Source organism: Delphinapterus leucas, chromosome 4, assembly GCF_059928025.1.
Source record: "Delphinapterus leucas isolate spDelLeu-1000000601 "Yukka" chromosome 4, BTC_Dleu_Yukka2, whole genome shotgun sequence".
NCBI classification, from domain to species: Eukaryota; Metazoa; Chordata; class Mammalia; order Artiodactyla; family Monodontidae; genus Delphinapterus; species Delphinapterus leucas.
In genome coordinates, this window is record NC_143132.1 from 67,648,316 (window position 1) to 67,660,578 (window position 12,263).

Consider the following 12,263-nt stretch of genomic DNA (forward strand, 5'->3'; position numbering starts at 1 on the left):
AGAAGTAAATAAGGGAGGAGCCAAGCATGGGTGGTAGAGTAAAACTGTGGTTATGGTTATGATAGTGTAAAACTATGTGTTAATTAGGGACTAGGAAAGGTCTTTTGAACTTCCAGTTATTTATGTATTTAGTGCTATTATTTATAACTTGAGAGGTGAAATTATAGCATCTGATTTCTTGAATGGCCAAATAATGACAAATACTAGGAGGATAAACAGTAATGAATTTGTATGCCCATAATAATATACCTTCATAATGTATGTAACTACATATTAAAAAATGTAGTTACATATGTGTATTTGTATATATAAAACAAAAATTGACAGAAGTAGGGGAAATTGACAAGTCTATTGTAATGGTAGATTTGATGTATCTGTACTCAAGGATACAGAATTTAGTAAGGGTATAAAATCTTTGAACAACACAATTAACATGCCCTTTTTTAAATATAATAAATTCTATCTTTTTTTTTTTTTTGGTCCACAGCACAGTGTCATTTATGTAAATTAAAATTGGTCATAGGAAGCAGTTTATTTTTTGCAAGAGCGCAAACAAATGGAAGGAACTACACTGTGATATTTTTCTCGGGATGCTAAGAAATATCACAAACTAAGTGATTTAAAACAACAGAAATGTATTCTCTCACAGTTCTGGAGTCCAGGAGTTAAAATGAAAGTGTCAGCAGGGTTGATTTCTTCTGGAGGATCTGAAAAAGAATCTGTTTTGTGACTCTCCTAGCTTCTGGTGGTTGCTGGCAATCCTTGGTTTTCCTTGGCTTGTAGACACAGTGCTCCAAACTTGGCCTCTGTCTTCCTTCTCTGTGTGTCTGTGTCCATATTTATTTTTTCTTTTTTATACCTTTTATAAATTTATTTTTATTGCAGTATAGTTGAATTACAATGTGTTAATTACTGCTATACAGCAAAGTGACTCAGTTATATATATATATTTATTTATATTTATATACATTCCTTTTCATATTCTTTTCCATTATCACAGGATATTGAATATAGTTCCCTGTGCCATACAGTAGGACCTTGTTGGTTACCCATTCTATATATACCAGTTTCCATCTGCTAATCCCAAACTCCCAATCCAACCCTCTTCCACCACCCTCCCCCTTGGCAGCCACCAGTATATTCTCTGTACCTGATTCTGTTTCTGTTTCATAGATAGGTTCATTTGTGTCATCTTTTAGATTCCACATATAAGTGATATCATATGGTATTTGTCTTTCTCTTTCTGACTTACTTCATTTAGTATGATAATCTCTAGTTGCTTCCATGTTGCTGCAAATGGTCTTATTTCGTTCTTTTCTATGGCTGAGTAGTATTCCATTGTATATATGTATATATGTACCACATCTTCTTTATCCATTCATCTGTAGATGGGCAATTAGGTTGTTTCCATGTCTTGGCTATTGTGAATAGTGCTGCTATGAACATAAGGGTGCATGCATCTTTTTGAATTATAGTTTTGTCTGGGAATATGCCCAGGAGTGGGATTGCTGGATCATATGGTAATTATATTTTTAGTTTTCTGAGGAACTTCCATACTGTTTTCCACAGTAGCTATACCAACTTACATTCCCACCAACAGTATAGAAGGGTTCCCTTTTCTCCATACCCTCTCCAGCAATTTTTTTTTGCGGTACGCGGGCCTCTCACTGTTGTGGCCTCTCCCGTTGTGGAGCACAGGCTCTGGACGCGCAGGCTCAGCGGCCATGGCTCACGGGCCGAGCCACTCCACGGCATGTGGGATCTTCCCGGACTGGGGCACGAACCCGTGTCCCCTGCATCGGCAGGCGGACTCTCAACCACTGCGCCACCAGGGAAGCCCCGCTCCCATTTGTTTTTGTTTTTATTTCTATTGCCTTGGGAGGCTGAACATGCCCATTCTAACAGTAAATACGTAGAATCTTACAATCTAAAAATGAGAAGCAGGCATTCTTTTAATAATATAAACCATTTATGGAAATTACTTTCTACTAGGACAAATGAAATAACACATTTAAAAGAATTCATATTTTATTGATCATATCACATGGCTATAAAACAATGAGAATATAAATAAATAACAAAAATAGTTTAAAATACATGCTTAGAAACTCTGGAGCACATACCTAGTGACTTACACGTTAAAAGGAAATTACAGAGCTTCCCTGGTGGCGCAGTGGTTGAGAGTCCGCCTGCCGATGCAGGGGACACGGGTTCATGCCCCAGTCCGGGAAGATCCCACATGCCGCGGAGTGGCTGGGCCCATGAGCCATGGCCGCTGAGCCTGCGCGTCCGGAGACTGTGCTCCGCAACGGGAGAGGCCACAGCAGTGAGAGGCCCACGTACCACACACACACACACACACAAAAGGAAATTACACTGAAATTATAAAATATTTATAATTAAGCAATATCAGAAATATCTCAACAGTTTTGGGGTGCAACCAAAATGATAGAGGGAAATTTGTAGCCTCAAAATGTTCTTTTTTAAAAAAAATTGAAAATAAATGCGTGGAAGTTTCACCTTTAGGAACTAGAGGAACAATGAGACCTTAAAACAGGGAAAGAAAGTATTATAGATTAGAATTGACATTAGTATAATAGATAGCAAAGAAACATTAGAGGATCAACAAGACTAAAAGTTATTTCTTTGAAAACTTATAAGAAGACCAACCTGTAACTAGGGCTGATGAAGAAAGAAAGAGTAAAACACAGTATTAGGAATGAAAAAGTGGTTAAAATTATAGTATGTTTTTATTTTTTTCATTATGAAAACTTTACAAATATTTTATCCCAGTATATTTGGCATAAAAATGGATGATTTTCTAGGAAAAAAGTATAATTTACCAAATCTGACTCAAAAAGAAGTGGAAAGTCTGAAGAAACCATTAACAATTAACATCTCTTCCTCCTTCATCCTATCTCCATATCCCCAAGATGCTAGAAAATTGAAGATAATTTTACAGATGAATTTTAGCAGATCTTCAAGGAGCAAACAATTCTTATCTTCTACAAACTGTTTCAGAGAATAGAAGAGTAGGGGAAGCAACCCAATTCGTTTATAATTCTAGGGTAATCTCAATATCAAAACTGAACAGGAACAAGACAAAAAGCATTATAGACCAATTTCACTTAAGAACATGGATGTAAAATTACCAAATAAGATATTAGCAAATTGAGTAACCACGGTACTTAAAACAAGCAAGCTAAATCATGACCAAGTGAAACTCATCACAGAAGTGTAGGAAATGTTCAATATCTGGAATTATATCAATATAATTTACCACATTAACAGATTATAGGAATAAAGCCATATGATCATTTCAACAAATTTGAATTTGACAACAGTCAGTATTTATTAATTTTAAAACTTTTACTGAAGATTGAATATAAGGGAATTTCCTTAACGTTATAAAAGTTAATCACGAAGAACAAAACTACTGCCAACATTATACTAATAGAGACTCCAGAAGCATTTCCGTTAAAGTCAGGAAGAAGACAAGGAGGACTAATATCATGATTTCTATTCAACATTGTACTGAAGGTTCTAGAAAATGTGGTTAAACAAGTAAAAGAAATGAAAATAAGAATTGGAAACAGGAAATAAAATGATCCTTATTTGTAGACAATGTAATTGTCTACATAGAAAATCCAAAGGAATCCACAAACTATAGAAATAGTAAAAGAATTTAGAAATATTTTGGATGCAACAATGATATGGAAAAATCAGCAGCAATCTTGTTATACAAGTAGTAACCATTGGAATTTCTTTCAAAAAAATAGTGAATTTCTTTGCTTGATATATTTTATCCAAACTTTAAGTTTCCTAAGAGGAAATAAACCCTTTTTTATTGTTACTGCAGTCATCCCATTTTCAACCTTAGCAGACTCAACACCCTCTTTTATAACATATATTTAAGTCCCCTTTACTATTCTGAAATGAATTTCATAGCTTAATATCATCTAGGCACATATATCTTTGAAAATAATTAATGTAATATTAAGACAAAATAAAAATAGTTTATAGTAAAGTAATAGATATTCTACTTTGTAAATGTTCAGGCCTGGTGAGACAACATAACAAAGTGCCATATGTTTGCACTTACTTTTAATGAATATATTCGGAATTAAGGGAAGCAAGGCAATATTCAACTCATATGTCAATATTTTTTCTTTTTATTTATCTTGTTAAAATAAGGACTGGAAAGGTATATACATACATATTCATAGAATTGCGTACACAGATAAGTTTTGAGGTGCTGTATTGCTGACCCAAAGCCAATGAGCAACATAGATATCACTGTGTTTTCAGAAACAATTTTAAAAAGTCTTTGTAAAGGTCTCAGAAGAAAAGTAAAGTCTTCTTTCAGTTTACATGATAGTTGCATCATTGTAAATTTCAGAGAATTTTATGTCTGTGCAAAAGGATACTTTTAGTTTATAAAAATGCAATTAGTTCTGGCCTTAAAATTATAAACAGACCTCTCAAGTACATGAGTATCCCACTGGACTTTCAAAAGTTTTACAGAATGTAGAAGGGTTCTTTATTGTTCACGATTGGTCCTTGCATTACAAGACATTTAAGATTCCTAAGTTCCCTGTTCACTAAATGCCACTAGCAATCTTCAAATCACTGGGACAAGAGACCCCTCACGTACATTTCTGTAACATCTCCTAGAGGGCAGTATTGCTCTCATTGAGAAACATTGGTTTAGGTATCTGAATGCATTTGCTATGGGTATACTCTTTTTTCCAAGTCATAATTACCATTTGGATTGAAAACATATTTCCTTTACTAAGCATCTCATATTCAAAGGCTAATCTCATATCTTCAAAACTGAACATTTCAACCAACAGCATGGTAATGCTGTGCTTATAACCTCCGTAGTATGAAGTCTATTAAGAAAAACGGAACTCAGGACATTTGGGTTTGTGTCACTTGAGAAACTCATTTTATAGGCATCACATCAGGATAAACGTTCTTATGCCATAATAAGTAGAAACTTAAGCCTTGAAAATAAGAAAATGGTCATGTGAACCAGATGCACAAATGAAGCTTTAGCAGGTTTCTTTATCAAGTGATGTAATTAGTTCTGGAGTTCATGCAGTGGACTGAGGTATCTTACAACAGTTTATATATGGCCTAAAAAGTACTCATCTTAAATTGGATATTAACTTCAAAATACGCCAGCTTTTGTTGATTGTGGAGTAGTTTAAAAATACAAGAGTTTGTTAACCATTGTAATTTACCACCCAAAAGATTTCTCCAATCCTATAGCTTCAAATAAACCCCCTGTAGTCAATGACTCCCAAATCTTTTGCAGCTGTAGCCTCTACCCTGAGCTTCAGACTTGTATATCCAATTGCCTATACCATATATACTTGAATATTTACTAGGTATTTCAAATGTACCTTGTTAAAAATTGAACTTGTGATTTTTTTTTTACACAATCTTGTTCCTCTGGTTTTTCTCATCTCAGTAAATGATACCACCATTTGTCCAGTTGTTTAGACCAGAAATCTTGAGGGTCATCCTTCACTTTTCTCTTTCTCTCATGTACTAAGTCCAGTACTGTTGATAGTCCTGTAAGCTCCATCTTCAAAACAAATTATAAATCTGACCACTTAGCACCACCTTCATCTGAACCACCTGAGTCTAAGCCAGTATTACTTCTTTTTTCCCCAGTTTTATTGAGATATAATTAACATACAGCACTGTATAATCTTAAAGTGTACAACTATTTACATACATCCTGAAATGATTACCACTATAGATTTAGCAACTATCCATCATCTCATATACATAAAACATTAAAGAAATAGGAAAAAAATTTTTTCCCTGAAACAAGAACTCTTAGGATTTACTCTCTTAACAACTTCCATATATAACATACAGCATTGTTAATTATTTTATCATGTTATACATTACATCCCTAGTATTTATCTTATAGCTGGAAGTTTGTACCTTTTGACTGCCTTTTATCTAATTTCCCCTCCCCCCAACCCCCCACTCATGGTAGCCACAGATCTGATCTTTTTCTCTGAGTTTGTTTGTTTTTGAAGTATAATTGACCTACAACTCTATGTTAGTTCTTGGTACACAGCATAGTGATTTGATATTTCTGTACATTTCAAAGCAATTACCATAGTCTAGTTGCCATCTGTCACCATACAAAGGTACTACATAGTTACTGACTATACTCCCCACAATATACATTTCATACTTATCACTGTTTTATAACTGAAAGTTTGTACCTCACCTATTTCTCTCCTCACCCTACCCACCTCCCCTCTGGCACCTGTTTGTTCCCTGTATTTGTAACTCTGTTCCTTTTTATATGTTCATTTGTTTTGTTTTTTAGATTCCACATATAAGTGAAGTCATACAGTATTTGTCTTTCTTAAAGCTGATATTATATCTTACATGAGAAACTGCGTAGACTCATAACTGTTTTCCCTGATTCCATGTTTCCTCCACACCATTATAGTCTATTCACTGATATACAATAGTGTTCAAGTCAGTTGCCTGTTTAAAATTTTCCAGTGAATTGAATTCCCATTACATTTCAAACAAAATCTAAAGTTTTTTCCATGATCTACACACCATGGTCTTCTGGATATCTTTCTGACCTATTTCCCTACATTCTCTTCCTCATTCATTCCACTCCAGCCACAGGGGTGTTCTTGCTGTCAGAGAACACAAGAAGCATGCTTCTGCCTTGGGGCATTTGTATTTGCTTTTACCTGAGCCTGGACATTTTCCCCCACCTCTGTATTTTCATTACTGTCTCTCTACATTTGGATCTCTGTTCTAATGTCCCACCTTGAGGAGGCATTCCTAACTACCCTATTTAAAATAGCATCTCTCACCACTCTCCCCAGACCCATCTAAATAGTGTAATATTTATCCCTACTTAGGATAAATATTACATTATATATTTGTTTATTGTCTGTCTCCCCCACTGGAATGTAAGTTCTGTGACTGTAAGAACATGGATGAATTACAAAAGAATCAATGATGAGGTACTCTTAACATACACTACTTAATGACTTTGACTGAGTTTGTAGTAAAAAATTATACGTTTTTTCACTCTTCAAAATAGTCTGATCTTCTGAACCACATTTTCTCCTCATTTCCTGATGTAATTAAATCAGTGGTATAAAAGAAGGGTGATGTTGGTATGTGAAAGAAGACTAAAATATCAATAGATGCCAAGTGATACTAAAACTATGCTGAAGATTGGTGGTTTATTTTTTCTTTACAGGTAATATTAATTCTTTGAGTTGCTACTGATGTGACTAATAATCAGATTGCTTATCCTATAATTTAAAGACATAATGTTGGCTAAACAGGATCACCTTGGGGTTATATTTTGTAAAACATCTATGTTATCCAAAAATATTAAATATTAAATATTCAATTACTACAGTTTTCCTTTTTTATTTTAGGAAATGATTTGCAGCTGAGTGAATCAGGAAGTGACAGTGATGACTGAAGAAATATTCAGCTATAAGTATAAAGTTTATAAAACATGTGATAATTCCTAAGGCTGAGGAAAATGTATCTTAACTTTGATGATAAGAGAAATTTAATCTGATTCAGAATTTTCAGTTGATGTTACATTTTTTACCTTTTATGGGTACTGGTATTTTCATGTATTTTCATTTAATCTTAACAAAACTCCTAGGAAGTTTTACAGATGAGAAAACAAACTTCAGGGGTTAGGTTACTTGCCCACATATTGTTAACAAGTGGCAGATCAGGTGTTCTGAAGTTCAGGTTCAGTGTTCTGTTTTACCACACTGCTGTTTTCAATTGTGACTGGCAAAACTGTTGATTTATAATAAATGTCCTGGTTTTAATTACATCTCTGAGCCTTTCTATCTGATATTCCTTAAATTTTGGTTGAAAATTAAGCTAAAGTTTAGGGTAAAGGTGAAGCTAAGTAATTGTTTTAATGAAACAATTGTCCTCTTATCTCTCACACATTTTATCATGTTCTCTTATCTCTTTGATACTTTTTAATCATTTTCTTATTTTGCTTTTGAGAGTAAAAATAAGCATTTATGTTAATGAGATAAATAATTAATATTTATACCTATAACATTTTTGAATTGGGGAAAAATGATAAATATCATAGTTGAGAGTCACTAACCAGCAGCAAGTTCTTTTTTTTTTAATTAATAAACTTTATTTTTAAGAGCAGTTTTAGTTTCACAGCAAAATTGAGCAGAAAGTACAGAGAATTCTCATATACTCCCTGTTCCCACACATGCACAACCTCCCCAAGTATGAACATCCTGCCCCAGAGTGGTACCTTTTTTTTTTTGGTATAATTGATGAACCTACAGTCACACACCATCACCCAAAGTCCATAGTTTACATTAGAGTTCACTCTTTGTGTTGTACGTTCTATGGGTGTTAACAAATGTACGATGACATTTATCCACCACTGTAGTATCATACAGGATGGTTTCACTGCCTTAAAAATCCTGGGCTCTGCCAATTCATTCCTCCACACCCCAACCCCTGGTAATCAGTGATCTTTTTACTGTCTGCTTAGTTTTGCCTTTTCCAGAATATCTTATAATTGAAATCATACATTATGCATCCTTTTCAGATTGGCTTCTTTCACCTAGTAATATGCACTTGTTTCCTCCATGTCTTTTGCATGCCTTAATAGTTCATTTCTTTTTAGCACTGAATAATATTATTACATTGTTTGGAGGTACCATAGTTTATATATCCACTAACTGATGATAATATAAGCGTGAAAGTAAGTTGGCTACAAAGGAACAAAAATCAGTGGGCTTTGAACTATTCCATAACACTACACTAAAACTCTAAAGTTAGTAAAGCTGTGTCAGCACAAGGTATAAGTGTGACCTATGAATTACGTATTCATCAAATATCATCTACAGTTTGGCAAGAAGGCATTCTTAGACATGTCAGAATTCAGGAATTGTATCATTCACATATCATTCATGTAATAATTAGTAATTTCCGATTTATTAAGAGATGAATCAAAATTACCAACTCAAGAATGGGAAAAATATTATAAAAATATATCCTAAAAAGGTTGAAACCTTCTTCAAAGGGACTGACTCAATTCATAGGAGTAGTATAATATATAATATATATTATTATATTGGGTTGGCTAAAAAATTCATTTGGGTTTTTCCGTAAGATGGTATGGAAAAACCTGAACGAACTTTTTGGCCAACCCAATATTTATTATAAATAAATATTTATTACAAATATATATAATATTACCTGGGTGGTGGTTGTGTGAGTTACACATATGTAAAAAATAGTGGAGTTTTATACTTAAGATTTGTGCCTTTTAAGTTACGTTTAATTTTAAAAGTCCACAAACAAAATCAGTAGATCTTACAAACTTACAAGAAGGGGACAAACAACTCAATAGAAAAAAGGGAATGAATCTTCAGTTTTGAAAATTATAAAAACATTTTTGTCACAGCAATCTCACTTCTAGAAATTCATTCTACAGATACATTTGACTTATTTGCAAGGTTATTATTACAGTATTATTTATAATGGCAAAAAACTTTAAAAATCTGAATGTGAACCTTTTTTTATTGATTTTTGAAGTGATTTATATACTCTGGACACAAATCCTTTGACAATATATGTAATATGAGTATTTTCTCCCACTTTGTGAGTTGTCTTTTTGCTCTTAATGGTATCTTTTGGTGAACAAAAAAGTTATTGATTTTTTTTTTTTTTTTTTGGTACGAGGGCCTCTCACTGTTGTGGCCTCTCCTGTTGCGGAGCACAGGCTCCGGACGCGCAGGCTCAGCGGCCATGGCTCACGGGCCCAGCCACACCGCGGCATGTGGGATCTTCCCGGACCGGGGCACGAACCCATGTCCCCTGCATCGGCAGGCGGACTGTCAACCACTATGCCACCAGGGAAGCCCAAAAAAGTTATTGATTTTAATACTGTCCCATATATCAGTTCTTTTTCTTTTATGGTTACCATATTTTATGTCTTATTTAAGAAATCTTGGCTTATCCACAGCCATAAAGATGCTCTCTTACGTTTTCCTCTAAAAGCTTTAATTTTTTAAACTTCGACAGTTAGATCTGTAATCTATATTGAATTGGTTTTTATGCATGGTGTAAGATATATTTACACCATGCATAAAAACATGGGTAAACGTATTTTTTTCCATATGAGTATCTAGATGGTGTGTTTTTTATTTTATTTTGTTTTTTTGTTTGTTTGTTTTCTTGCGGTACACGGGCCTCTCACTGTTGTGGCCTCTCCCGTTGCGGAGCACAGGCTCCAGACGCGCAGGCTCAGCGGCCATGGCTCACGGGCCCAGCCGCCCCGCGGCATGTGGGATCTTCCCGGACCGGGGCACGAACCCGTGTCGCCTGCATCGGCAGGCGGACTCTCAACCACTGCGCCACCAGGGAAGCCCTAGATGGTGTTTTTTAAGTTAAAAACACCGTCATTTCCCCCACTGCACTGCAGTGTCACGTGTGTCATAACTGATGCTTCAGTATATGTGTGGGTCTTTTTCTGCACTCTGTTCTGTTGCATTGGTTGCCTTATCTATCTTTGTGTCTGTTCCACTCTGTTATAATTACTATAGCTTTATAATAGGTCTCCTACTGGTTAGTGCAAATCCTCCACTATTGTTCTTCAAGATTGCCTTTGCTATTCTTTGCTTTTTGTATCTCTATATGAATTTTAAAAATCAACTTGTCATTTTCTACACTCACAAAACCTGTTGGATTTTGTGTTGCAATTATAGATTGATTTGGGGATTACTGACATTTTTGCTGAGGCTTCCAAATCATGAGCATGGTATGTCTCTCCATTTATTTAGATCTTTAATTTCTTTCAATAATGTTTTAAGAGTGGTTAGTGTTGATGTCTTAGACATCTTTCAATAGATTTATTCCTAGGTATTTTTTATGCTTTTAGAGCTAGTATAATGTTTTAAATTCCCTTTTCTATTTGTTTTTGCTGATATTTGAATACAGTTTATTTCTATGTGATGATTTTGTATTCATACACCTTGCTAAACACATGTTCTCTTTTAATTTCATATTTGCCTCTTCTCTCTGACTATATTAGTATCTGTCATTTTCAGCCTCCTTTTTGTACATGATTGTAAAATATCACTCTCTTCTGTCATAATCATTGAGGTCACAAATATTTTTTACTCTTATCACTGATATTTTAGATTCTTTCACTCTATTATTTTTTTTATCTTTCAAGAGTTTGTACTCATTTCTATTCAGGAGTTGCTTTTCTCTTTGATCTTTTCCCTTTTATCCTTCTATCTGATTTCAACTTAGCAAAAATGATGGTGTAAAGAGGCATCTTGATAAGATAGAAAAGGCTCTAGAATAGGTCTTGGAGGCTGGGAGGCTCTTCTGTAATATTCTTCAGGCTAGACTAGGAAAAGGATTTCAAACCAGTGTTCACCAAACCCCTATTATAAGAATTACCAGAGATGCTTATTAAAAATACAAGTTCTTAGATACCTACTTAGATCTATTCAATAAGACTTTTCAAAGCAAAGGCCTGTAAATTGTGTGTGGTGTGTGTGTGAATTGCTGTGAAAATTTGTAGTTATAAGTATATATACAAATATAAATACATATGTAAATATATATATCCCTAAGTGATTTTTAGCATCAGGGAAGTTTAGTTTATGTAGGACAAGATTAAGATTCCTTCCATCTCTGATACTATTCGATTTTATAAATGCTAGCATGGTATTGCCATAATCAAAAGAAGAATTTCACCTAAACAAACGAGTATCAGAGAACCAATGCCAGTACTCTAAAGTCTGGTATTTAGGGCACCTATAAGCACAAATGAATTGGTGCCTTGCCTACTGGTGCTATTCCATCTGCTCTGAGAGATCAAATGCTATTCCAGAGGTACAAGGCCAGAGCAGGGGGAGCTGGTGATATAATTAGATCTTAAAAGCATCTGTGCCTCTAGTGGTTAATTTGACTAGTAAGTTTTGACTGTTCATTTGTTTTGTATCCAGAGTCATTAACCAAACTAGGTCAGAAAGTGCAGTACTTCCTGAAAGAATAACTGTAGCTTAATCATTAATGTCACAAACAGAAATGAAGTGGACCCTTCTTTGGGTAAAGGTTGATGGGAGAGAAGCAGGAGGAGGAGTGAGTAGAAGCTGGGGAAACATGGTCAAAGTCTAAGATGGAGTTTAGGGAGGAAAGTGTAGAGTTTCTCCTGGTCTTATTTTTCAATAACT

General features: G+C 34.6%; 1 protein-coding gene across 2 annotated transcripts in view; it reads left to right on the forward strand.

Annotated features, from left to right (window-relative positions):
• Positions 1-12,263, forward strand: part of EAF2 (ELL associated factor 2) — a 58,058-nt gene that overhangs the window by 44,407 nt on the left and 1,388 nt on the right. Inside the window, exon 6 of one of the 2 annotated variants that reach the window (XM_022566462.3) lies at positions 7,446-7,859. The exons of the other annotated variant lie outside the window; for it this stretch is intronic. Coding sequence (XP_022422170.1) covers positions 7,446-7,492 — 47 coding nt within the window. The 3' untranslated portion in view covers positions 7,493-7,859. Of the gene's footprint in view, positions 1-7,445; positions 7,860-12,263 lie in introns of those variants that run through there. 2 annotated transcript variants of the gene reach the window in all.